Below are 27,946 nucleotides of genomic sequence, written 5' to 3' on the forward strand. Positions count from 1 at the left end.
ATCGAAGCACAACAACACTAGAAATAATTCACACCGATATATGTGGACCATTTCCTGTGAAAAGTGTGGATGGCTATGATTCGTTCATAACATTCACGGATGATTACTCCCGATATGGTTATATTTATCCAATAAAAAAAAGAACAGAAGCGTTGGATAAATTTAAAATATTCAAAGTTGAAGTTGAAAATCAGCATGATAAAAGAATAAAGATAGTCAGGTCTGATCGTGGAGGGGAGTACTACGGTCGACATACTCCATATGGCCAAGTCCCTGGACCTTTTGCAAGGTTTCTACAGGAGACTGGAATAGTCGCCCAGTACTCGATGCCGGGCGAACCTCAGCAGAATGGGGTAGCTGAAAGGCGCAACCGCACTTTATGGATATGGTGCGCAGTATGATGAGCTATTCCACCCTACCATTGGGATTGTGGATTGAGGCGTTAAAAACCGCTATTCACATTCTAAACAGAGTACCAAGCAAATCGGTGCCCAAAACGCCGTATGAGCTATGGACAGGGAGAGTGCCTTCTCTAAACCACCTGAAAGTGTGGGGGAGCCCTGCTGAGGCCAAAGTATTTAATCCAAACATCGCAAAGTTAGATACCAAAACAGTCATCTGCCATTTTATTGGCTATCCTGAAAAGTCAAAAGGTTATCGTTTCTACTGCCCAGAGAAATACAGAAAGTTTGTGGAAACGAGACATGGTGTCTTCTTAGAGAACGAAATGATGAGGGGGAGCATGGTAGCTCGGAAAATTGATCTTGAGGAGAAGAGGGTGCATGCACCTAATCCGATGACTCAGGAGCCATTTTTTGCGCTACCATGTGCACCTGTACCGACGATCCCTGCGATTGTGGTGCAAGCGCCTGTTGTAACTCCACCCATGACAACGATGAGTGACAATTCGGAACCTGTCCGTCAGGAGCCGAATGAACCATTTGTTGAGCATGAAAGGGAGCAACAATAGCCACCTCTAGAGGCAAAAGGATTTACACAAAGAGAAGGGATATATTACAATGAGACATTTTCTCCGGTCTCATGTAAGGATTCCTTCAGAATCATCATGGCACTAGTTGCACATTTTGATTTAGAGTTGCATCAAATGGATGTAAAGACGGCATTTCTAAACGGGGATTTAGAAGAAAATGTCTACATGAAACAACCCAAGGGTTTTATCATGGAAGGCAAGGAAGAAATGGGATGCCACCTAAAGAAATCCATTTATGGATTAAAGCAAGCCTCCACACAGTGGTATCTAAAGTTTAATGAAACAATTAAGAGATTTGGATTTAAAGAAAATATTGAGGACAATTGCGTTTATGCAAAGTTTAAAAGTGGGAAATATATTTTCCTAATCTTGTATGTGGATGATATTCTGCTTGCCAGCAGTGATGTTAGTCTACTGCAAGAGACAAAGAAGTTCTTGTCCTCAAATTTTGATATGAAAGATCTTGGTGAAGCGTCATATGTTTTGGGCATAGAAATTCACCGAGATAGAAACAATGGAGTATTAGGACTATCGCAAAAGGCTTATTTAGAAAAGATTCTAAGTAAGTATAATATGCATAAGTGCAGTGCCACACCTGCCCCTATAGTCAAGGGCGACAGTTTTGGGAAACATCAAAGTCCCCAAAATCAATACGAGCTCGATCAAATGAAAGCGGTTCCATATGCTTCGGCCATTGGAAGCCTACAGTATGCACAAGTGTGCACTCGCCCTGACTTAGCATTTATCACCGGAGTACTCGGTAGATATCAAGAAAATCCAGGTTTTGAACACTGGAAAATGGTAAAGAAGGCATTGCGTTATGTGAAAGGCACAAAGAGTTACATGCTAACATACAAAAGATCTGATTCCCTAGAAATAAAAGGGTATTCAGATGCAGATTTTGCGGGGGATAAAGATGATAGAAAATCCACATCTGGATATGTATTCACCCTCGCAGGGGGAGCTATTTCGTGGAGAAGCTCCAAACAGACGATAGTTGCATCATCCACGATGTATGCAGAATTTATAGCATGTTATGAAGCCACGGGGCAGGCATTATGGTTAAAGAAATTTATACCCGACTTGAAAGTGGGTTGATTGTCTTGACAAACCACTAAAGATGTACTGCGACAATGATCCTGCATTATTTTATGCTCACAACAACAAGTCGAGTACAGCTACGAAACCGATTGAGGTTAAGTATTATGTTGTGAAACACAAGGTCCAGGATCAAACTATAAGTCTCGAGCATATAAGGACAAAAGATATGCTTGCGGATCCGCTAACGAAAGGCTTACCACCCAGCGTGTTCAAGGAGCACGTAGCCGGCATGGGTTTAAGGGAAAGTCTTACCTATCCTGGATCATAAGAGGCCCAAAAGTAAAAGAATTTGTTTCAAAACAGAGAAGTGTATTGTGGCTGTCTGATTCTATCGGCAATAGAGCTGTGACGATGAAACATGCCCTATGGACTGATCTAAAATGAAATGAATAAAATAAAAGTATAAAGTTAAAAGTAAAGTTGAGATCAAAGGGGAGAATGTTAGGTTGATCTCCACCACGTTCGAGCCCAACGGCTTGACGTGCCCTTTGACCGCGCCCTGATCAGGGGCGCCCAACCGTTCGCTGGTTGGTGGGCCCTGTCGCCTGCACTATAAAGAGTGGTGGGGGCCAGTGGCACAGGTTACGAGGTTGTCCTGAGATGCCACTCGCCCCACCAGACAACCCAACGATCAGGGTAGTGCAGTGCCGACGGGAAGCGCCGCCACCACTCCTCTCTCGACCTCACGCCGTCACCGTCGCCATCACCACCATGTCGACTTCGACAGGTTCGTCGTCTCCAGGGATAAGGTAAATGCTCACAGACCCACAGTACATCTCTCTACCGGCATAGGATCTACACCTAGATGATCTAGGTCTAACACAATGCTGTGCAGCAGAGCGCGCATCCTGGTCTTGTGGAGGCGCATAGTCTAAACGAACACCCGCACCTTGAGAGGCGCAAAGCAGATCCAGTTGAGGTCTTGACCCGGGACAATACAACCTTCAGGAGTGGAAGGACCAGTAGACGCTCCCTGTGGAGAAGTCGGTAGATGGGCCGAGCAAGATGGTACGAATGTCCGGCGACGAAGTGAGGGAGATCCAAGAGAGGCAGGCATGGATGATCTCCATCTCGCCTGAGGGCATCCATAACAGTGGCGAGGGGTGGAGGCAGTGGGAGAAGGCCGTGGGGAGGGCCGCCCACAGGGGTCAAATTGAAACTACAATCGTGACAAGAATTATAAAACAGAGTGAGTAGGAACTTCCACATATAAATTGGAAGTGTGTACAAGGAGGTTTTTTTTTGCTCTTGACTCTTGAGGTACGTGCATCATGCAAATAGGCGTCTGATGACGTGCAAGTCTTATCTTGGTCATTGCTCCATTAAGCTACGGTTTGAGTGAGCATCAAGTCCTCCCAACTTTCCGCTGCCCCAGGACCAGCGAGATGCCAGGAGACCTTGACCCGGCGCCTCCACTGAGCAGCACGGATCAAGCAAGAACCAGGACGCGTTTTATGAGAGACGTGTAGTCTAAAACTCGTTGCGTCTCACGGAGATTCCGTAAGTTCAAATATAAATTGAACTCCGATCAAGAAATTCTCGCGTTCTAAGCATGCTCTCTGTTGGAGCTGGAAGTTTGTGCATCAGCAAGCTCACCTAAAAGTTCAAGCTGTTGGAGCTAATCTAAAAGCCTGAATGAGAAAGGCGGAAAAATAGAGCAACAATTTATGTTCAAAGTCCCAGTGATTGATCTTGATGCGTCTCAACTTTTACCAAGAACCGAGAATCAAAACCGGAGAATCGCTTGCCAGGACGAAACCGCGGAGAAAGTGCAGATGCGACGCTGACGGCCGCGGTGGTAACCCGACATGGATAGAGAAGTCGTTTTCTCCAGGGAAAAAGATGGCCGGCTAGCCACCGAAGCTGATGGAGTCGTACATAACCGTGGCTCATCTACTCGACAGTGAGTTGACTGGCGAAAAGGAGGCAAACAAAGGGAGAGGCAGCCAGCGAAGCCGATGGGGCCGTTTAACCGTGGCACATTCACTCTGACAGTGAACTGACCGGCGAAAATGAGGCAAAAAAGAAGGCAAGAAAACGACCTTCCGTCTGAGCTTATCTGCTCTGGCACAAAGCATGTCTGAAAGATAGAACAGCGCAAACGGTCTTCATTCTTGAGCATAACAATAATTGCTTCAATGCAACAGTTTAACTTGGAAACACAGTGGTGGATCTCAGCTCAAAAGCAGTCAAGGTCACATGGTCCACCTGATCAGTTGATAGGTCAAGGTCGCATGGCCCTATTTTGAATGACCATCCCATTTGGCATTGCAGATAATCACTAGGAAAGTTCAAATAATGCAGCATTATGATGCATCATATTGCCTCTGTCCCTAATCGTATGACGCCTAGCAGTTTAATTTCAACTGCTACAACGTCTCAATAATAATAATAAAGCGCCGTATGCATCGATTGATGCAGAGGCAGGGGTTCACCCCGTATCGAAAAAAAAAAACTGCTACAACGTCTATTATGATAAGAGACGGAGGCAGTACATCCAAATCAATGCGATTCAAAGAAGAATAAATTTCATTACAATTTCTTTAGTTCCTAAATTAAGACAAACAAAATTTAAACCCCAGCAGATAGACGCAAACCAAGGTGGTCACATTTCATACAGTGCAACAGAAGCATGATCTTCAAACAAAACCACCACAGAAACAGTTGGCATAGATAAGATTTACCTGGGCGACACCAAAGATCTCACCTGTAGTCTATCACACATGACTCTATCACACATGACTGGAGATGCTATTATGGGTAATCAGTTAATCACAACTTCACAAGGAAAGTTCAGATAGTCATTATTATGACACATCATGCATTCAAAATACTCATGCAAATCGAACGCCGGCCAAACAAATTTAAACCTCCACAGACAAGCACAACCAAATTTAAACCTCCACACACAGAACAAGTGGCCGGTCACATTTCATACCCAATCCAGCGGAACCATGAGCTTCAGACAAAACCATTACCTGACAGTTGGCATAAATAAGATTTACCAGGGTGACACCAAAGGCCTCACCGGTAGTATATCACACATGACCTCACTACATGAGAGTGCAAGCGACAGCAGAGAACACCAAGTCCTGTGCATTTGGTCTTATTCATCAAGGGACAAACTGTAGGTGTATATTTCAAGCTTCTAGAGTTCTAGCACTTTCAAGATCTATATATATATGTAGAGAACTACTACGGACAAGCAATGAAACTAACAACTTTTCACGACTCGGTACCATAGCTGAACCAAAAGCGGTAAGTGATAACTGTACACATTCCTATCTCACATGAAGAACCTCGGCAGAGCAAAGCTTCCTCCTCCTTTCAGGCAGCCGCGTTCGTAAGGGCCACGCAGTATGCTTCATCGGGCAGCTCTCGGTGCTGTGAGCAACAGAAACAGATTCAGCAAATCAGTATGGCTGATAGTGCGGGTACGACGTGACATTGACAGCTGCAGGACATGAAGATGGTGTTGAAAATGAGAATTATACCTAAGTTGACAGCCTCGGAGTTCTTCATGAGACGAATGCGTTGGCAGGCTTCCACAAACATCCTGCATAAGCATGTGGAGGTTAGGAAGTTAGGAGCATGTCGTTGTAAGTCTGATGAGAACACTAGCGTCATCTGCGGTTTTGAGTAAACCGCTAGCTCATTGCAGTCCAACCAAGCAAAAAGATAACAAAGAAATCGACGAGGACCGAACCACCGAACTATCTAGAACCCAACGCAACGCAGTAATCACACCTCCTAGAAGGATCAAGAAACTACTGAGCCACCTAACATGGCGTGCAGGTCATTGCACGGTATGAAGTGTAGTGGAGAACAAAACTAAGAAAGGCAACCTTATCCAAAGTAACCTATCTTAACAAAGCTGATTCTTAGGCATCGTGGGTTTCCCTGTACTGGAAAGTAACTGGAAATCAAAGTTTGCTCGATCCGCTAAGACAGAACATAAATAGGAACGCACTATAAGGTGCAAGAACCAAGAAAGAACCAGACATCAAATTCATATAACTGACCCACAGGGTCAATATTTCTGGATGCAACCTGAGCTCAGAAACAGAAATATATATCAGGGAGGATATATATTCAGTGGCTTCAATCAATTATCCATGCCTCACAAGGTGAATTCAGATAAACTTCATATAAAAGAAAAGGAAACCATAAGAGATAATTCAGTCTACTACAAAAATTGTATCCAGTTGGTTTCAAATCAGTTTGCTCAGGTCTGCGGTATCTTATCCTTACAAAGGTAGTATAACATCACTGGTAGATCAATACAGACAAGAATCAAGAGAAGCACCTCATCTTAACAGTCGATGACGCTACAGACCCAGGGAACGCATTGCATTACTGCCAACAACCAACAACATTTCCTGGGGATCTTATATTATATACTAATATGGAAAATCAATGTGTTGTTTTAAACCGCAAGCAAAGCAACCTTACTGTTCCCTAATCAAATCGTGAAGCAACAATTCATCATAACAATCATGGAAGCACAATTTGAGCATTTTTTTTAAAAACCCTACCGAATTTTTGTCCCAAATCAAGGACACCCACAATTTGATCAGTCCCACAGCCTAATTCATCTAGTCCAAACAATCATGGATTCACATAGCAAAATCTGACAATTGGAGACGAACTTCATATCTGAAGATAATAAGCCGAGGGGAAAGAAAGCAGGAGGATGGGGCAAGAGGCTCACTTCCACGGTACGTCGCCGACGAGCATCCAGTCTCCGTCCTTGTCCTCGTAGGTGGGCACGTACTCCGTCCCGTTCACGGCGTCCACCAGCTTGGTCTCGTCGTTGCCGAACCTCCCTGCGCCAAGGCAAGTCACTCCTCGTCAGCTCAGACCATGATGCAAGCAAAGATCGAGCAGCGGGACGGGGGCTCAGGAGGTAGTACTCACTGATTGTGAAGTGGGAGCAGAACTTGTCCTGGAGCGCGCGGATGAGGTGGTCGTAGCCGGCGTAGTCGTGCAGGTTCACCTTGCGCAGGTATGGCGCACCGTCGACGGCCACCTTGACGAACTTGGCCGCGAGCGCGTTCTTGTGGAACGACCTCACCGGCGGCCACCCCACCACCTGCGCCCTGACAGACAGCAGAAACCCCGGGTCAATCCCAAACCGCTCCCGCACAAATCCTCGGAAGAAAGGAGCTTTCGAAGGAGGGAGGTGGCACGTACTTGGGTGCCGGCGGAGCTCCGGAGGCGGCGGCGGCGAGGGAGGAGGCGTCGGGGGACGTGGAGGAGGAGGCGCCGCGCTTGCGGTCGGCGTCGGCGGCGGCGGAGGAGGAGCCGGGGAGGCGGAGGGTGAGGGTGAGGGCGGTGTCCTCGAAGTCGAGCCCGGAGGCCGGGGAGGACTCCGTGGAGCTCCGCTCCGTCTCCGCCGACATGGCTGCCGGCGCTCTCGTCAGCTTCTTCTTGCTCTGCTCTGGGCGGCGGCGGCGGATTCGGCGTAGTCTTCCTCTGCTGCTTGCTTTGTGCGGTCGGCAAAGGAGGTGGAGCAGGCGGCAGGCTGGTTATAGCAGCAGTCACCGGTCACCGGCGGTCAAAGGTCATGATGGCACGACGCACAATTTCACGCATCAACTCCGACATTACCCCTTATTTCCACAACCACCCCTGCGGTTCGAACCAGCACCGCACTCGGCTGGGCGGCTTGTCATACCGGCGCAAAGTGAGGGGTGAAATGCAAAATGATCAGGTCGCTGGAGTGGTGGGCCCATGCTGCCGGTTGGGCGCCCTGCAGCGGCCCGGGAAGCGGCGGGCGGCGGGGCCCGCCACCGCCCTGAAGACGTTCTTTGGCTTGCCAAGCAAGCAGGGGCCTCTCGCGCTCCGCCGCAGGATCACCAACGGACGGCGCAGCCTCGCAGGAGTCCCTGTCACCGGCGCACGTACGGGTGTGGTGCCGGATCGGAGTCGAGGAGCATGGAACGGTACTGCTGCCGGTGGGTCGCCGCACTGGTAGACTAGCTTGTGCTGAAATTCAAGTTCAGGAGAAAGAAAGGCCGTACGTGTGGAAATTTTGGTTCCAGCTTGACACGGTGGTGCTCACACGGTACACCATAGGTAAAACCTGGAGCTTTGCTAATTCGCAAAAGAAATTTGACCACAATACTTAAGTTTTTGAATAGGAGGTCCATAGTTTTTTTTTCTTCCAATATTACAAAAATAGCACATTTTCAGAAGAATGAAGTACTAATACCACAATCTTTAATTACATCCACACACATCAAAGTACTTGAAATTGTGATATTATGAAAAAACTGTAGTATTGCTCAAACACTTCGCTACCAAACAAAGCGTTAACATGCTTGGATCTAATGAATATTATAGTTTTAAAGTCTTCCTCAGAACTGCAACTGTTTTGCCATATTGAACGCTTCAACTTTTTTTAAACCAAGTATTCTCCAAAGCTACATTATTTGTTGCTCGTGCACTGGAATACTTAATTTTCTGAGTACCATTTTTTATTTACAAAAGGAGCTTCGAGTGGAGCCTTAACATCGGAAAGTCCAGATACTTTGTGTCGCACCCACTACCGGAAGATATCCTCCAACACCAGAGGGCATCAACAAGATCCAGGCAAAACCTTGTTTAGTTGGAAGGTCCACCCAAATACAATCCCACTGTTGTAAATTCTTGTACCGAGTATATCTACTTCCTAATGGATCGACATGTTCACCAGGTTGCCCGGAGATAGTTTTTTAGACAGAAGGCTCGAAATGAGCCTGGCTTTGAATTAACGAAGCCATCAACCGACTAGGAGTTACACCAGAAGTTACAACACCCACGCGCCAAGCGTACAAAGAAACCCACACACAAGACAAAACAGATAATGTCGAGCCGAAGCGCCAACTTGATCCATGAGGAGGGAGCCTTGTCTTCTGCAGCACCAGAGCAAACACGACCATGTCCACACCAACACAACCACTACCGCACCAAGACTGCAACCCACGGGGAACTCAATAATGGGCCGGCCACCTAGCAGAGCTTGAGGAACCAACGGAGGGGGGTCTTGCGGCGACGTCTCCAAGAAGGTGAATGGCGCAAGAATACGTCATCATCGTCGGCAGAGACAAGGTCCTGCAAAGTTTTCACCCAGACCCGAGAGTCACCACCCCTGGAGCTCGGGCTAGGTCCAGACCAAGAACACAACATCTTCCCTTGACGTTGGGATAAGCCCACCGGCAAGAGCTACGACCAGACGCCGCCCAAAGATAGTGAATGTGGCTAAATTGACTTAGAACTAGTTATACCAAGATTTTTCTCATCTCATTTTTGCATTTGTGCGGATCCTTTCCTCTAGTCCAAAACTCGTTACTTACCTTTTTGAATAACTATTATGCATCTACAAATCTTAAAAAAACATAGTTCATGCATTCCTTGGTTTATAATTACAAAGCTAGCTAGCTAGGCTTTGAAATGTCATGCCTTTACATTCATTTATTTTAGAGTTTTTGTGTTTTCAAACACTCCGACAAAAAAAAAAAGGCATCGATCCATACTACATTAGGAACTTTATCTCAGGTGACGGCTCATTTCCCCCCTCTCTGCTCTCCTCCATCTACAGTAGCCTTGAGGGGCTTCCACCGTTGACCGGGCCGCCGACGGCCGCTCCGCCAGGCTAGCTGGCCGGAGTTGGTCTGGTGCAGGTGCCGGAGTAGATAGGTTGTAGATCTGTAGTTTTTCTGGTTTTTGGCTTCATGCCTGTGTCTGGGCGTATGCCCCGTAGATGGAGCGCCGCCGTGGATCTTCTCCGCCAGATCTCCGGCGTCCTAGGGGTGCTCCTCCTTCTGCTCCTGCTCCGGTGGTCGGAGCCTTGGGCAGAGCGGCGCAGCACCAGCTCCTCCTCCAATAAGGCGTCTCTGAGCCTTCTTCTGCTCCGGGGAAGCTGCCGAGCTGTGAGATCTCTCGGCCATGGAGGCTTTGAGAGATCTACTAGCGAGGGAGCAGGTTGGATCTTCGCTTACCGCTCGGCCGGCCTTGGTGGCGAGGGGGTGCGTAGGCGGTGTTTCTCAGCTCTAGATCTTGCAAGGAGTCTGGCTCGCCGGCGCGGGTCGGTGAAGAACAGTTCGGAAGGGCGCTGGCTCCTGGCCTGCCGCGGTGGCGAGGAGGAGGCTTCTGCTCAGCTGGATCTGCTCTTGTTCAACCAGCATCGGCTTCTTCACAGGTTCTTCTTCATCGAGCTCAACCACGTGGAGGACTTGCTTGTCTCCATGATCTTCTGCCGGCATGGCGGCTCTTCTACAACCTCCAGTTCGGAGGCCTCTATTCCTAGCTGCTGGGGCTCGGCGTCCAGATTCCACCAAGTGGTTCGTCCCCGGTGGTCCCCTGGCGTCCAGCGGCGACGGAGTTACGCCGGATTTGGGTGTTCGAGCGTCTGCGCCCTGTTCCTCGGCGGCGACGCTTTGAGGACGCCGACGTCTGGTGGCGGAGCATCTCAGGGACCTGATTGCGTTTTTATTTCTTGTCCCAGGGTGTGTATTGTAAAGTGTGAGGGCCTTTCTTCAAATCTCAGGATTCTCAGGACGATAGATGCCAAAGGGCCTCACTGTAATATTTACCTGCCACGTCTGATATGAATGAAATTCTGGGGCCTTCTAGGCCCTACTTCCTGTTCAAAAAAAAAAACGTGGGAGAAACTAGCAGTCTAGCACCCAGTCGATTAAATTAACTTAACTTTTGTTTAGATGGTGTCACCCAAAATCTCCGTTACAACCCATGTTAAACCCTCAAGGGACAGCATGGATCACGACGTGAATCCTTTGGTCAGCACATTTTCTCTCGCTGCAACCGGACTAATCTCAACTACAATCCGTGTGCAGTGCAACCGCGATGCCATCACGAATCCAACGACTCCAGATTTAACTGAACTTAATTTTTAGTTGCATTTTACCGTGGCAAGGAACGATAAAATCTTCCGGCCATGTGAGAGAAGAAAAAGATGCACGCGGAGTAGTAGTGGCGGGAGATCTGGACATGGTGTCCAGTTTAAGCCCGACAGATTCCAGAGGCCGGCGCCGGACGCAGGCAGTTCAGTTGACTCTGACCGGAACGAACCAACGCAGAGATCCTCAAAGGACCTGATCTGATTGTCTGACACACGTTTGTGATCCGAGGGCCCGTCCAAAGCCGATTTGATGACTCAGCGTGCCAAGATGGTTTCAAGTCTCCTCTTTTTTTTTCTCAACATGTGGATGCGGATGCGTTTCGATTCGAATTTTGTAGTAAAACGGTGTTCCTCGTTTCCTGCAAAATTTCCGTGGCATTGTGATTGTGGAATCGCGCATTGAGTGTACACGAGTCGCTGAGTAAAGTCATCCATAGTCGTTCAAGGAAACACCAAGTCGCTCCTGCGGCGATATATCGGGGCCTCCGCCTTAGGCCGTCCTCTCTCCCTCCCCCTATTGCCGCCACCGGCGAGAGCCGCCGGACAAAGCCCACCCGGTGCCGACGGCGGAGGCTGTCCTCTACTCGCGCATGGTGAGGGTATCGGGGGGCAGCCCTCCCTGGCGGCGCTGCGCTGCAATTCGTCCGGCCAGTGTGGGAGATGTCGTCAGTTCCTAGCCATGGGTGACGGCGGGCCTAGATCTGGGCCGGCGAGTCTAGGTCTGGGCCGCATCTGGGCAGTCTCGCTCATGGCAGGCTAGGTGCATCTTGAGCTTGAGCTTGCTAGGGTTCAGGTTGGGTGTCCTGTTTGTACATCCCGAGGCTTGGGCACGGCGGCTCCGGTGACCGGCGACACGACCCGAGCTGGTCCATTGGCCCCTCGGTCTGGTATAAGAGGCTAGTGTCCTCGGTAGGGGCAGGGACACCATGTCTTCTTCCCTCTCATTTTGCTTTGGCTTGAGAGATGTTGGGTTCTTAGCTGGTAGGGTGGCGCTTCTATGGAGTGGTGGCGACTCGTCGCCGCCGGTTGCTTGATTCCCTCCGGCCATTGGTGACGACCCTGGGGACAGCGCATCATGGAGCTTCTCCTGCAGGATTGGTTTGCTCACGTTGGGTTTGGCTTGCAGGGACACTAGCGAGCTTGATGGTGTGTCCGTGAAAGCACCGCAAGGCTTCGGCCACTGCCGGCGACGATGACGTCTATGGATGTGTTGTTCACCTCCATGGAGGCGTGGCCACGACACACATCCCGTTGTCGGTTGCCTACCCTGGGGCACTGTCTGCTGCCCTGCTGACTCGTGATTTTTCCGAGGTCCTCCTCGAAGTCCCTACGCGTCGATACCATGTGTCTTTCTATGACCGGCTTTACATAAACGGTGTGCTTCTGGTTTGTGTGGCCGCTCTCGAGCCTAGGATGGTTGTCGGGGTTTGTGTCTGTGGCACGGGGGACACCGGTGGTTCTCAATAGATGGTGCGTGTCACTATGGTAGGTGCAAAGACTAAGGTCTTCCGTGGGGTGGGTGATGAAGCTTATGCGAAGCTCCCCTGTGCCGACAACGGCAACGCTCGTGGGCGCCGTTTCCCTTCCTCGAGGCGTTGTCGTGAAGTTTCCCCCTTTAAACTCTCGTGGTTCGTCTGTTCACTAGCACAGTTAGCTAGTTTCTGTGGGTGGTGGTGGTCTTCTGCTATGCGGCTTAGTGTGCTACTTCAGCTTGGTGCAGCTTCACCGGGTGGCGTCTCGTTGCTTGAAGATTCAGACTGAATTTCCCGTGCTTAGCTATAATATCGGGCGTTCTCGTCGATCTTGTAGTCTGCAGACTTGCTCTACTCCATCTGGTCTTTTTTAGCTTTGCACCACGTGTGCTTGTACCTCTAGCTAGTAACTCTAGTTTTTTTCCTTTTTTCCTTCTGTTGTTACTTTTGTTGTAACCTGGGCTGATTGATAACTTTGTTAATTTAAAATTGAGCTCGTGAGGTTTAAAAAAGTGTACACGACGTCGGTGGCACCACGAGAGATAATCTCACCCGATACGTTTTCCACGGGAACACGGTGCAGACTGGCTGGTAGTACGATTCTTCCAAAGACCAGTGTTTCTTCAAACAAGACTGCGACGCGTATATATTGGGACGTTGCTACGTGGTGCCATAGCACCGGTTAGCCTACCGGAATGCCCCCCTGTCCGGACGACAAACTTTCCCGAAATGGCAAAACTTTCCCGAAATAGCATGTGGTCCCATCCAGGAAAAAAGCATGTGGACAACCTGTCGCGTTCACACGCGTGGACCACCATCACGTGCCCCAAACCCACGGAAACTACATCTTCCAGACGAAAATTACATCCCAGACAAGCAGAAAACCATCGATCAGTACTGGGAGACAGCTATCTCCAGAACCCTACCTCTGTTCCTTCTTCCTCCTTCCTCCCTCCTCCTCTCCCCCTCCAGCCGCCATAGACCAAGAATTCCATGGCTGGAACATAAAGGAAAAGTACATCTCCAGCTCTCCAAGAACAACAAAAACATAGATCAGACGCCTACCTTCTTCAGGATGAAGAAATAGGTAACAGATCCTTCCTCACCTGTCTCCTCTTCCCCCAATCCTAGTTTCTTCACCTGACTCCTCTTCCCCCAATCCTAGTTTCTTACATACTTTTCTTACATCTATGGAAGCAGAATTAAAAATATACCTAGAGGAACCTTGATCTCTTACAATAACCCAGGGATTTGTGATGAAATCATGAAAATACAAACTAAAACTTTGACCTGCACCATGATATTCTTACATCTGTAACACCAGATCTGTAAGAACTACTGCTTTGTAACATGAACTAGAGCTCAGGAAGAACATTGGCAAGAGAAAAAACATGGCAATCATGACTGGAAAAATACACACAATGGAAAAAGCAGTACATGGAACCATAAACTGACATGCAAAATTCAGTACAGGTTTCCTTGCACACATTCAGTAGAGGTTTAGCAGCAAGAAGCCATAAACTGACATGCAAACTCTGAATCATGTCTAGAGCAAGTACTTGCATGGCATTGACTAGTTGCAGATTTGTTCAGCACTGACTAGAAACTGTGCATGTAACATTGCAGCAAAAAGAAAACATGATTGAAACCCTCAGGAACCACATGTATATTGCGAAAAGTTGGTGCCTTTGCATTGCAGGAAATCATGTAACTTTCAGTTGAATGTCCATCTTGGAGACATGTAGAAACTTTTTGTGAAGGCAAAAGAAGAACATGGAGGAACCTCGTAGCACAGTAGTAGCAGCATGTACTTTTCATGATAGTTTCCCTGCAACTTCATGTGGTAGGAAAAGAAAGAAATTTGTTAGTTTTAATTAACTTATCATTGAGCTATGTAAATAAATAAAAAATAAAAGTATAGGAAATGTACTTTTGCGACAATGAACATGAAAACATCAACCAACAGTCATTTTGTTTGCAAATCTGAGTATGACACATTCTATGTCAGCTATGGCCAAATTTTCATGTTTTTTCTACATGTACTTGTTGCTTTCTTTTTGCTAATTACAATGCATCTTCTTAAGTAGTTATGGATGGAAGTTATTCTGCTGGAGGACTGGATCTTAATGAACCAGCAAATGAAGAGCAAATAGAAGAAGAAGATATGTCAGGCAGCAAGTCAAACAACCCAGATGTAACAAAAATTTCTGAACATAGCAAGCTTGCAAGTGGGAGCAATACAGGTGCATCCGCTGACACAGATACTCAAACAGGTCAAACACTGTCAACTGATGATTCAGGAGAAGAAGATGATGATGATGAGGTGCAGTCAACACCATGCAGCCAAGGTGATGTCCAAACACCTTTCCAAGGCATGATATTTGATTCATGGGAGCAAGCGAAGATGCACTACAACAGAGATATGCTAAAATGGTTGGGTTTTCAATCAAGTGCAGCACATCAAAGAACTCTACTCTAGATGGACAGAAGGACAAGCAATTGTTTGTTTGTAATAAGAGTGGGAAAAATGCAGACATAAATGAACTTGAAGCACCACCTGTTAGGCAAAGGAACCGTAGCATCACTAAGAAAACGGAATGCAAAGCTAGGCTACGAATAAAGAGGAGAGGCAAGAAGTGGCATGTAACATATTTCATAGAGGAGCACAATCACAAGTTGATTAAGAAGTTCTCCTTGAAGAAGTACTTGAGGTCTCATAAGGGCATCCCTAAGGAAAAAAAAAGATTTTGTCAAGTTTTTGCACAAGGTCAATTTATCTGCTGGTAGGGTCATGCGTATTATGGGAGAAGTGTATGGTGGTCTTGCAAATGTACCATATGATAGGAAGGACGTGAGCAATTACATGGCTAAAATCGATGAAGAACACGCCCACAAATACATGTCAATGCTGCTTGCTCACTTTGCCAGAATGAAGAAGGAAGATCCCGACTTCTACTTCAACTTACATACAGATCATGCAGACAAGGTTGACCGCATCTTCTGGGTAGATGGACCAGCAATTGCCGCATACAAGAACTACAGCGACTGCCTATCATTTGACACCACATACATGACAAACATGTACAATATGCCGTTTGCCCCATTCATTGGGATAAATAGGTACTGTCAAACAATTCAGCTAGGTTGTGGTTTCCTAAAGAACGAGAATATTGAGAGTTTTGAGTGGTTGTTCAAGGAGTTTCTTGAAGCTATGGGTGGTGTCCAGCCAGATAACTTCATAACTGACCAAGATGCGGCAATGAGATGTGCAATTCTCTCATCATTACCACTTTGTTGTCACAGAAACTGTAGGTGGCGCATTATGCAAAATGCACATGCTGTGTTGGGCAACTTCTTGTCAAAACATGAGGAGCTAAGGCAGGAGTTGAATGCAATTATTGACTACAACATGTCTATTGAAGAGTTTGAAAGTAGATGGGCAGAAATGATTTTCAAGCATGATGTGGCGGACAACACACATCTTAGTGATTTATATAATATTAGAGCCACTTTTGTCCCTCCCCACTTCAAGGATCGTTTGTTTCCATTCCTACAAACTACTGCCCGTAGCGAGGGGTTCAATGCAGTATTGAAAAGTTACGTTGACCCACACAACAACCTGCACCATTTCTTCGAGCAGTACTTGAAGTTACAGGAAAAAATAGATGTAGCAGAGGATTCAGTTGAGTTTAAAGATGAGGATAAGACTGTTAGAGTATGGGGAGATTACCCTCTGGAAGAGCAAGCTTTGAAAGTGTATACGCTGCCAATATACCTCCGTTTCAGGGCTGAGCTTCGGAAAGCGACGTCATACAATGTGCAGCAAATTGGTGGCCAAACTTATGTGGTTATGCCAATTAAAATCTATGTTTATGGCTATGGCGATAAAAGCTACAAGGTTGAAGCTAACTTGGATGCCGAAACTTACATCTGCGAGTGTTGCAAATTCAGTAGGGATGGGTTGTTGTGCTGCCATATATTTAGACTAATGGTGCAGTTAGGTACTACTGACTATATTCCAGAACGGTACATTCTCCCCAGGTGGAGGAAACCGGAGGAAACGATTGTGCAGCAGAAATGGAGTTACCTCAGGTGCCAACAGATAGGAAGATGAATAACAAGGAAATGCAGCAGCTACATTATGGGACTCTTTGCAATGAATACTCTAGAGTAGAAAAAATTGCATCTACATCTGACAAAGGAAAGGCTTTGGCAGATAAATACATGCTAGCTTTGGAGAAAGAATTGCAAGAGATGAAAGCTACAGAATCTGCAAAACGGAAGAATAGGAAAAAAGCAACTACACCTAATGTTGAGGAACAAGAAGGAGAAAATATAGGTGATTTTGGGCAAGGAAGTTCTTCAAAGTTCGATCTTGTTGAGGATCCGGTGTACATTGCAAAACAAGGTCGCCCAACAGAAAAAAGAAAACAATCTGGGCTCCATTTGAACCCTTCAAAGGTTGTCAAGTGCAGTGTGTGTGGCTCTATTCGACATACGGCAGCAACATGCAAAGATAAGCTCACCCCTGACAAGGAGGCAAAGGAAATCAACTTATTCCGTGACATGGTTTAGTTGTGTTGTGTAAGATAGGATAACCCCCGGACCGGATGCAAAAAGAAAAAAACAATGTTGAAAAGTTCATGCTTTAGTTGTAATAAATTGGGCATATGGTGCACTAAATATTATGGTTTGATGTGTTTTAATTTTTTTGATTGTCAAATTTTTGCTTGCTCTTTGTACTTATAACCTAAATGTGATCGATATAACATTGTGATCTTTGCAGCAGCAATGTCATACCCAAAAAAAAAGATAAATGTAAGGGAAATAGTAGGAGATGATAAAATAATCATTTGAAGCACAATTTACATGTTGTGGATACAAGTGAATTTTACAGGGGAGTACCACCTATCGTCACATGCATAAAATCAGTACAGCATTTCTTGCCATCCAATGCTATTGTCGCACCATTCCAGCCACTTCAGTGTCAATAGCTTCCTAATGGTTGGCATGTCATTTGGGTTGATTAGACCAAGAATCTTCCTTCTGTTCCAGAGCTCAATGAACTTTAGCATGAAAACCCCACAGTCGTACCTTGGAACAATGGGCAGAGAAAAGTATTATGAATCTCTGGAAAAATTCAGACCTCAATCAGACAAACAAATCAAAAAGAAGAGATAGGATATTTCTGCACTTACGATGTAGTCTGCTTTGGACAGTCGATGTACTCAGTAGGCCATTTTTGAATGTCAATGTTGAATTCACTATAGTTTGAAGCCCACAATCCTTTGATTGATCCAATAATGTTTCTTACATCTTTAGTGAAAGCCCGGTCCATTTTTGCTCTGAGAGAATCCAGCACCTCAAACCTCTCAGCCTTTACATTCATCACAATCAGATAGTAATGGCCATTGAACTGTTTAATATCTGGTGTTAGGTCTTGGAGCACTAGAAATGATATCTACAAGACCATAACAAACAAAAGGAACATGTATTGCAGTGTTAGTACAAAAAAGTAGTGATGGTAATTTGTGAGTAATAGTACATGTAACATGAAACAAAAAAAAGTTACCTGTTCTTTATGGTCTAGGCGACACTCAGGATCAAATTTAAATTGCTTCTTCACGAATCGGTTATGAATACAGTTAGCGTTCCTAAGCTTGTCCTACGTGCAGAAAAAGAGCAAGTGTAAGCATTCAGAAAACAGAGATGGCACACACATGAACAGAAAAGTAAAAAAGAAGAAACAGTACAAAAAAAAAGTGGTATGTGACTAACCGCGAGCCTTAGGGGCATCACATGCTTCTTTTGCTCCGCCAACTCAGCTGACAGTACATGTAGTGCTATTTGGCAAGTTGAATTGCTTAGTGATACGTCTCCAACGTATCGATAATTTCTTATGTTCCATGCCACTTTATTGATGATACCTACATGTTTTATGCATACTTTATGTCATATTTATGCATTTTCCGGCACTAACCTATTAACAAGATGCCGAATAGCCAGTTGATGTTTTCTGCTGTTTTTGGTTTCAGAAATCCTAGTAAGGAAATATTCTCGGAATTGGACGAAATCAACGCCCAGGGGTCTATTTTTCCACGAAGCTTCCAGAACACCGAAAGGGAACCGAAGTGGGGCGACGAGGCGCCGCCACACTAGGGCGGCGCGGCCCAGGAGGGGCCCGCGCAGCCCTAGCGTGTGGGGCCCCCGTCAGCCCTCCGACTCCGCCCTTCCGCCTACTTAAAGTCTTCGTCACGAAACCCCCAGTACCGAGAGCCACGATACGGAAAACCTTCCAGAGACGCCGCCGCCACCAATCCCATCTCGGGGGATTCAGGAGATCGCCTCCGGCACCCTGCCGGAGAGGGGAATCATCTCCCGGAGGACTCTTCACCGCCATGGTCGCCTCCGGAGTGATGAGTGAGTAGTTCACCCCTGGACTATGGGTCCATAGCAGTAGCTAGATGGTCGTCTTCTCCTAATTGTGCTATCATTGTTGGATCTTGTGAGCTGCCTAACATGATCAAGATCATCTATCTGTAATGCTACATGTTGCGTTTGTTGGGATCTGATGAATAAGTGAATGCTATGTTATGTTGATTATGAATATCATCTATGTGTTGTTTATGATCTTGCATGCTCTCCGTTACTAGTAGAGGCTCTGGCCAAGTTGATACTTGTAACTCCAAGAGGGAGTATTTATGCTCGATAGTGGGTTCATGTCTCCATTAAATCTGGGGGAGTGACAGAAACCTCTAAGGTTGTGGATGTGTTGTTGCCACTAGGGATAAAACATGAATGCTATGTCTAAGGATGTATTCGTTGATTACATTACGCACCATACTTAATGCAATTGTCTGTTGTTTGCAACTTAATACTGGAGGGGGTTCGGATGATAACCTGAAGGTGGACTTTTTAGGCATAGATGCATGCTGGATAGCGGTCTATGTACTTTGTCGTAATGCCCAATTAAATCTCGCAATACTCATCATAACATGTATGTGCATGGTCATGCCCTCTTTATTTGTCAATTGCCCAACTGTAATTTGTTCACCCAACATGCTTATTCTTATGGGACCCCGGTCCATTCTTTTAATCGAATACAATCTACTGCAATACTTGTTCTACTGTTTTCTGCAAACAATCATCATCCACACTATACATCTAATCCTTTGTTACAGCAAGCCGGTGAGATTGACAACCACACTGTCACGTTGGGGCAAAGTAATTTGGTTGTGTTGTGCAGGTTCCACGTTGGCGCCGGAATCCCTGGTGTTGCGCCGCACTACACTCCGCCGCCATCAACCTTCAACGTGCTTCTTGGCTCCTACTGGTTCGATAAACCTTGGTTTCTTACTGAGGGAAAACTTGCCGTTGTACGCATCACACCTTCCTCTTGGGGTTCCCAACGGACGCGTGCTGTACGCGTATCAAGCTCTTTTTCTGGCGCCGTTGCCGGGGAACTGAAGAAAAGTTACACCACAGAGATCTCTAACTCCCACGTCAACTTTGCGCTAGCAGCTCTTTTTCTGGCGCCGTTGCCGGCAAGACACGCTGCAAGGGGAGTCTCCACCTCCAATCTCTTTACTTTGTTTTTGTCTTGCTTTACTTTTATTTACTACTTTGTTTGCTGCATTATATCAAAACACAAAAAAAAAATAGTTGCTAGTTTTACTTTATTTGCTATTTTGTTTGCATTCTCCATATTAAAAACACAAAAAAAATAGTTACTTGCATTTACTTTATCTAGTTTGCTTTATTTACTGTTGCTAAAATGGGTACTCCTGAAAATACTAAGTTGTCTGACTTCACAACCACCAAATAATAATGATTTCTTATGCACACCTATTGCTCCACCTGCTACTACAGCAGAATTCTTTGAAATTAAACCTGCTTTACTGAATCTTGTTATGCGAGAGCAATTTTCTGGTTTTAGTTCTGATGATGCTGCTGCCCATCTTAATAATTTTGTTGAATTATGTGAAATGCAAAAGTATAAGGATGTAGATGGTGACATTATAAAATTAAAATTGTTTCCTTTCTCATTAAGAGGAAGAGCTAAAGATTGGTTGCTATCTCTGCCTAAGAATAGTATTGATTCATGGACTAAATGCAAGGATGCTTTTATTGGTAGATATTATCCTCCTGCTAAAATTATATCTTTGAGAAGTAGCATAATGAATTTTAAACAATTGGATAATGAGCATGTTGCACAAGCATGGGAAAGAATGAAATCTTTGGTTAAAAACTGCCCAACCCATGGACTGACTACTTGGATGATCATCCAAACCTTTTATGCAGGACTGAATTTTTCTTCGCGGAACTTATTGGATTCAACTGCTGGAGGTACCTTTATATCCATCACTCTTGGCGACGCAACAAAGCTTCTTGATATGATGATTAATTACTCTGAATGGCACACGGAAAGAGCTCCACAAGGTAAGAAGGTAAATTCTGTCGAAGAAACCTCTTCCTTGAGTGATAAGATTGATGCTATTATGTCTATGCTTGTGAATGGTAGGACTAATGTTGATCCTAACAATGTTCCGTTAGCTTCATTGGTTGCTCAAGAAGAACATGTTGATGTGAACTTCATTAAAAATAATAATTTCAACAACAATGCTTACCAGAACAATTCTAGTAACAACTATAGGCCATATCCTTATAATAATGGCAACGGCTATGGTAATTCTTATGGGAATTCTTACAACAATAATAGGAATACACCCCCTGAACTTGAAGCTATGCTTAAGGAATTTATTAGTACACAAACTGCCTTTAACAAATCTGTTGAAGAAAAGCTTGGGAAAATTGATATATTTGCTTCTAAAGTCGATAGTCTTGCTGCTGATGTTGATCTTTTGAAATCGAAAGTTATGCCTAATGAAAATAATCATATTAAGTCATTTGCTACAGCAAACGCCATCCAAGTTAGAATTAATGAGAATATAAGATTGATGGCCGAATTGCGTGCTAGGTGGGAGAAGGAAGAAAATGCTAAAGAAGATAATATAGCTAAAGTTTGGACTATTACCACCACTAGTAATGCTAATGCTCCACATGTTGCTGCACCTCCTACTATTAATGGTAAAATAATTGGTGTTGGCAATGTTTCCACTTCTAATGTAAAGCGTGAAAAACTGCCTGAAACTGCTAAAACTGCTGAAACTGCCTGTGATAAAACTGCTGAATTTTTTTCCAACATTGGGGATAATGATCCCATTGCTTTAGATTATAATGGTTTGGATTTTGATGATTGCCACATCTCTGAAGTTATAAAGTTCTTACAAAAACTTGCTAAGAGTCCTAATGCTAGTGCTATGGCTTTCACGAAACATATTACAAATGCTCTCATAAAAACTAGAGAAGAGAAATTAAATCGTGAAGCTTCTATTCCTAGGAAGTTAGAGGATGGTTGGGAGCCCATCATTAAGATGAAGGTCAATGACTTTGATTGTAATGCTTTATGTGATCTTGGTGCAAGTATTTCCGTTATGCCTAGAAAGATCTATAATATGCTTGACTTGCCACCATTGAAAAATTGTTATTTGGATGTTAATCTTGCTGATAATTCTACAAAGAAACCTTTGGGGAGAGTTGATAATGTTCGCATTACCATTAACAATAATCTTGTCCCCATTAATTTTGTTGTCTTGGATATTGAATGCAATGCATCTTGTCCCATTATATTGGGAAGACCTTTTCTTCGAACTGTTGGTGCTATTATTGATATGAAGGAAGATAATATTAAATATCAATTTCCTCTCAAGAAAGGTATGGAATACTTCCCTAGAAAGAGAATGAAGTTACCTTTTGATTCTATCATTAGAACAAATTATGATGTTGATACTTCGTCTCTTGATAATACTTGATACACACTTTCTACGCCTAGCTGAAAGGCGTTAAAGAAAAGCGCTTATGGGAGACAACCCATGATTTTACTACTGCACTTTTATTTTATATTTGAGTCTTGGAAGTTGTTACTACTGTAGCAACCTCTCTTTATCTTAGTTTTGTTGCATTGTTGTGCCAAGTAAAGTCTTTGCTAGTAAGGTTCATACTAGATTTGGATTACTGCGCAGAAACAGATTTCTTTGCTGTCACGAATCTGGGCCTAATTCTCTGTAGGTAACTCACAAAATTATGCCAATTTACGTGAGTGATCCTCAGATATGTACGCAACTTTCATTCAAGTTGAGCATTTTTATTTGAGCAAGTCTTGTGCCTCTTAGAAATTCGTCTTTACGGACTGTTCTGTTTTGACAGATTCTGCCTTTTATTTCGCATTGCCTGTTTTGCTATGCTTGATGGATTTTTCGATTCCATTAACTTTCAGTAGCTTTGTGCAATGTCCAGAAGTGTTAAGAATGATTATGTCACCTCTGAACATGTGAATTTTGATTATGCACTAACCCTCTAATGAGTTGTTTTGAGTTTGGTGTGGAGGAAGTTTTCAAGGATCAAGAGAGGGAGATGATACAATATGATCAAGGAGAGTGAAAGCTCTAAGCTTGGGGATGCCCCGGTGGTTCACCCCTGCATATTTTAAGAATACTCAAGCGTCTAAGCTTGGGGATGCCCAAGGCATCCCCTTCTTCATCGACAACATTATCAGGTTCCTCTAGTGAAACTATATTTTTATTCCATCACATCTTATGTACTTTGCTTGGAGCGTCGGTTTGTTTTTGTTTTTGTTTTGTTTGAATAAAATGGATCCTAGCATTCATTGTGTGGGAGAGAGACACGCTCCGCTGTTGCATATGGACAAATATGTCCTTAGGCTTTACTCATAGTGTTCATGGCGAAGGTTGAATCTTCTTCGTTAAATTGTTATATGGTTGGAAACGGAAAATGCTATATGTAGTAATTGGTAGAATGTCTTGAATAATGTGATACTTGGAAATTGTTGTGCTCATGTTTAAGCTCTTGCATCATATACTTTGCACCTATTAATTAAGAAATACATAGAGCTTGCTAAAATTTGGTTTGCATAATTGGTCTCTCTAAGGTCTAGATAATTTCTAGTAAGGGTCGAACAACAAGGAAGACGGTATAGAGTCTTATAATGCTTACAATATGTCTTTTATGTGAGTTTTGTTGCACCGCTTCATACTTGTGTTTGTTTCAAATAGCCTTGCTAGCCTAAACCTTGTATCAAGAGGGAATACTTCTCATGCATCCAAAATCCTTGAGCCAACCACTATGCCATTTGTGTCCACCATACCTACCTACTACATGGTATTTCTCCGCCATTCCAAAGTAAATTGCTTGAGTGCTACCTTTAAACAATTCAAAATTTATTACCTCTGATTTGTGTCAATGTTTTATAGCTCATGAGGAAGTATGTGGTGTTTATCTTTCAATCTTGTTGGGCAACTTTCACCAATGGACTAGTGGCTTCATCCGCTTATCCAATAATTTTACAAAAAGAGCTGGCAATGGGATTCCTAGTCCCAAATTAATTAAAAAAAATAGACACTCCTCCATGGTATGTGATTGTTGGACGGCACCCGAAGGATTCGGTTAGCCATGGCTTGACAAAGCAAAGGTGGGGAGGAGTGTCATCATAATAAAACTAAAATAAAAAGGCACTCCTTCATGGTATGAGATTGTTGGCAGGCACCCGAGGATTCGGTTAGCCATGGTTTGTGAAAGAAAGGTTGGAAGGAGTGCCATACAAAAATAAAAATAAAATGGGAGCCGCTCTTTGAAGGTTTGTCTGGCAAGGGGGTTAGAGTGCCCACTACCATTCGTTGACAACAACAAACACCTCTCAAAATTTTACTTTTATGCTCTCTATATGTTTTCAAAATCAAAGCTCTAGCACAAATATAGCAATCAATGCTTCCCTCTGCGAAGGGCCTTTCTTCTACTTTTATGTTGAGTCAGTTCACCTATTTCTCTCCATCTCAAGAAGCGAACACTTGTGTGAACTGTGCATTGATTCCTACATACTTGCATATTGCACTTGTTATATTACTTTATGTTGACAATATCCATGAGATATACATGTTACAAGTTGAAAGCAACCGCTGAAACTTAATCTTCCTTTTTGTTGCTTCGATACCTATACTTTGAATTATTGCTTTATGAGTTAACTCTTATGCAAGACTTATTGATGCTTGTCTTGAAAGTACTATTCATGAAAAGTCTTTGCTATATGATTCATTTGTTTACTCATGTCATTTACATTGCTTGGATCGCTGCATTCATTACATGTGCTTACAATAGTATGATCAAGGTTATGATGGCATGTCACTCCAGAAATTATCTTTGTTATCGTTTACCTACTTGGGACGAGCAGGAACTAAGCTTGGGGATGCTGATACGTCTCCAACGTATCGATAATTTCTTATGTTCCATGCCACTTTATTGATGATACCTACATGTTTTATGCATACTTTATGTCATATTTACGCATTTTCCGGCACTAACCTATTAACAAGATGCCGAAGAGCCATTTGATGTTTTCTGCTGTTTTTGGTTTCAGAAATCCTAGCAAGGAAATATTCTCGGAATTGGATGAAATCAACGCCCAGGGGCCTATTTTTCCATGAAGCTTCCAGAACACCGAAAGGGAACCGAAGTGGGGCGACGAGGCGCCGCCACACTAGGGCGGCGCGGCCCAGGAGGGGCCCGCGCAGCCCTAGCGTGTGGGGGCCCCGTCAGCCCTCCGACTCCGCCCTTCCGCCTACTTAAAGTCTTCGTCACGAAACCCCCAGTACCGAGAGCCACGATACGGAAAACCTTCCAGAGACGCCGCCGCCGCCGCCGCCAATCCCATCTCGGGGGATTCAGGAGATCGCCTCCGGCACCCTGCCGGAGAGGGGAATCATCTCCCGGAGGACTCTTCACCGCCATGGTCGCCTCCGGAGTGATGAGTGAGTAGTTCACCCCTGGACTATGGGTCCATAGCAGTAGCTAGATGGTCGTCTTCTCCTAATTGTGCTATCATTGTTGGATCTTGTGAGCTGCCTAACATGATCAAGATCATCTATCTGTAATGCTACATGTTGCGTTTGTTGGGATCCGATGAATAAGTGAATGCTATGTTATGTTGATTATGAATATCATCTATGTGTTGTTTATGATCTTGTATGCTCTCCGTTACTAGTAGAGGCTCTGGCCAAGTTGATACTTGTAACTCCAAGAGGGAGTATTTATGCTCGATAGTGGGTTCATGTCTCCATTAAATCTGGGGGAGTGACAGAAACCTCTAAGGTTGTGGATGTGCTGTTGCCACTAGGGATAAAACATGAATGCTATGTCTAAGGATGTATTCGTTGATTACATTACGCACCATACTTAATGCAATTGTCTGTTGTTTGCAACTTAATACTGGAGGGGGTTCGGATGATAACCTGAAGGTGGACTTTTTAGGCATAGATGCATGCTGGATAGCGGTCTATGTACTTTGTCGTAATGCCCAATTAAATCTCACAATACTCATCATAACATGTATGTGCATGGTCATGCCCTCTTTATTTGTCAATTGCCCAACTGTAATTTGTTCACCCAACATGCTTATTCTTATGGGAGAGACACCACTAGTGAACTGTGGACCCCGGTCCATTCTTTTAATCGAATACAATCTACTGCAATACTTGTTCTACTGTTTTCTGCAAACAATCATCATCCACACTATACATCTAATCCTTTGTTACAGCAAGCCGGTGAGATTGACAACCTCACTATCACGTTTGGGCAAAGTAATTTGGTTGTGTTGTGCAGGTTCCACGTTGGCGCCGGAATCCCTGGTGTTGCGCCGCACTACACTCCGCCGCCATCAACCTTCAACGTGCTTCTTGGCTCCTACTGGTTCGATAAACCTTGGTTTCTTACTGAGGGAAAACTTGCCGCTGTACGCATCACACCTTCCTCTTGGGGTTCCCAACGGACGCGTGTTGTACGCGTATCACTTAGCTATTCACCGGGCCTAACAGAATCAGCCAAGTCCCAAAGATAGATAAAAAAAGATCCATAGTCAATGATTTTCTGTTTGTTCAACGCATCTTCAGTTTGACCTCCATAGGAACAAACTCTACTGTATACATCATTGGCAAATTTTGTTGCAACTGATTTTTTATCATTTCGTACAAAAGGCGACTTCTGGTTTGCGGTTGGCTTGACAATTCTCTTTCTGTGAGCTTCAGGAACAGGAGTGTAGCTGCTGGGTCCAACAGATGTAACAACAGGAACTTGGCACTGATCTTTGTGAGGAGTCCTCAAAGGAATCTCAACTGTGGCATAAATCTTATCTAACGAGTCGCCACTCTCGTTACTAGATATAACAATGAGCTCCTCCTCCTTTGTGTCGAGACGGTTTGAGGGTTCTTGGTTAACTTGGGTTTCAAATCCAAGATCAAAACTTGGACAATCATCAATTAAATCTCTGCGTTTCCTCTGCATTTCTGTTTCGACAAGAACTGGAGAGTTCCGGGCTTCATCCTCTGACACTATATTGCTAGTGTTGTTCACAGAATAAGAGGATGCACCTTTCTGCAAACAAACATTGACTGGTGCGTGTTCGATGATGTCTGATTTGTTGTTGCTTGCCCTCAATTCAGATGTAGCAAGCCTAGTCTGCCTTCTGGATTGTTGAGGACTTCCTTGAGAAGTTATTGCTGGCTTCTTAGGAGACATTGACCTGGTCACTTGTCTCCTAGCAGATGGACTATACTGAACTGTTTCTGAAGGAGAAGCTACAGTGTCTTCATTTAATTTTGGTTGTCGAAAATGGTTTTCTCCCTGTAAATCAAATGACACTAACTTCTTTTTCCCTGTCGAACTGCCTATTAACACAAACTTGGTACCACTACCATCATAATCTTGATCTTTGGACTGTGCATTTTGGCTGGAAGTTGTATGTTGGGAGGCAGAACCATATAAAACCTGCAGCTGGTTCAGAGCATTTGGGGTTGCTAGTTCAGTAAGTTGATGTACATTACTTGACTGTGGATGTACAAACTGATCATTCAAGCAAACAACATCTTCATGTAAAGGAACTTCCTGTCCAAGAATGCTCTTGTTCAAATTATCTTCCTGAGCATTATGGTCTGCCACGTCACCAGCCACTTCATCTGCATTTTGTGGTACAACGTTGTCAACATCCATCATTTCTGCATGGGAATGAATTTGGTTTTCCTTGGGGCCTCCCAGCCCCTCCTTGGTTGGAGCACGAGTAACTCTTCGCCTTTTCTGTTTCTTACTGCATGGCACTTCTTCTTGATTGTGTTTGGATGTCGTGCCTTCGTTACATCCCAGAGAGCGAATGAATGTGACCAACCCATCTTCGAAAGTAGTGTACATGCTTACAACAGCCTTTCTGCAATTCACAATATCCTGGAAACATGTGTAGAAAATAAATAAATTGGAGAACATAAGTTTTCTGTCACATCAAAAGAAATATACATCCTACCAACTGGAAAAACATAAGTTCTTGTCAGTATTAGTGAAAAAATAACAAATGCTGACTGATAC

General features: G+C 44.5%; 1 protein-coding gene across 1 annotated transcript; it reads right to left on the bottom strand.

Moving 5' to 3' along the window:
* Positions 1–5,052: 5,052 nt before the first annotated feature.
* On the bottom strand, positions 5,053–7,594 carry LOC127321760 (auxin-responsive protein IAA1). The gene is made up of 5 exons (XM_051350730.1): positions 7,286–7,594; positions 7,010–7,191; positions 6,804–6,918; positions 5,587–5,648; positions 5,053–5,476 (listed from the first exon to the last, which is right to left on the bottom strand). Exons 1-5 carry the CDS (start codon positions 7,492–7,494, stop codon positions 5,457–5,459), a joined length of 588 nt encoding a protein of 195 aa, XP_051206690.1. The 5' UTR covers positions 7,495–7,594; the 3' UTR covers positions 5,053–5,456.
* Positions 7,595–27,946: the final 20,352 nt, after the last annotated feature.

The sequence above is a fragment of the Lolium perenne genome, chromosome 3, assembly GCF_019359855.2.
Source record: "Lolium perenne isolate Kyuss_39 chromosome 3, Kyuss_2.0, whole genome shotgun sequence".
NCBI classification, from domain to species: Eukaryota; Viridiplantae; Streptophyta; class Magnoliopsida; order Poales; family Poaceae; genus Lolium; species Lolium perenne.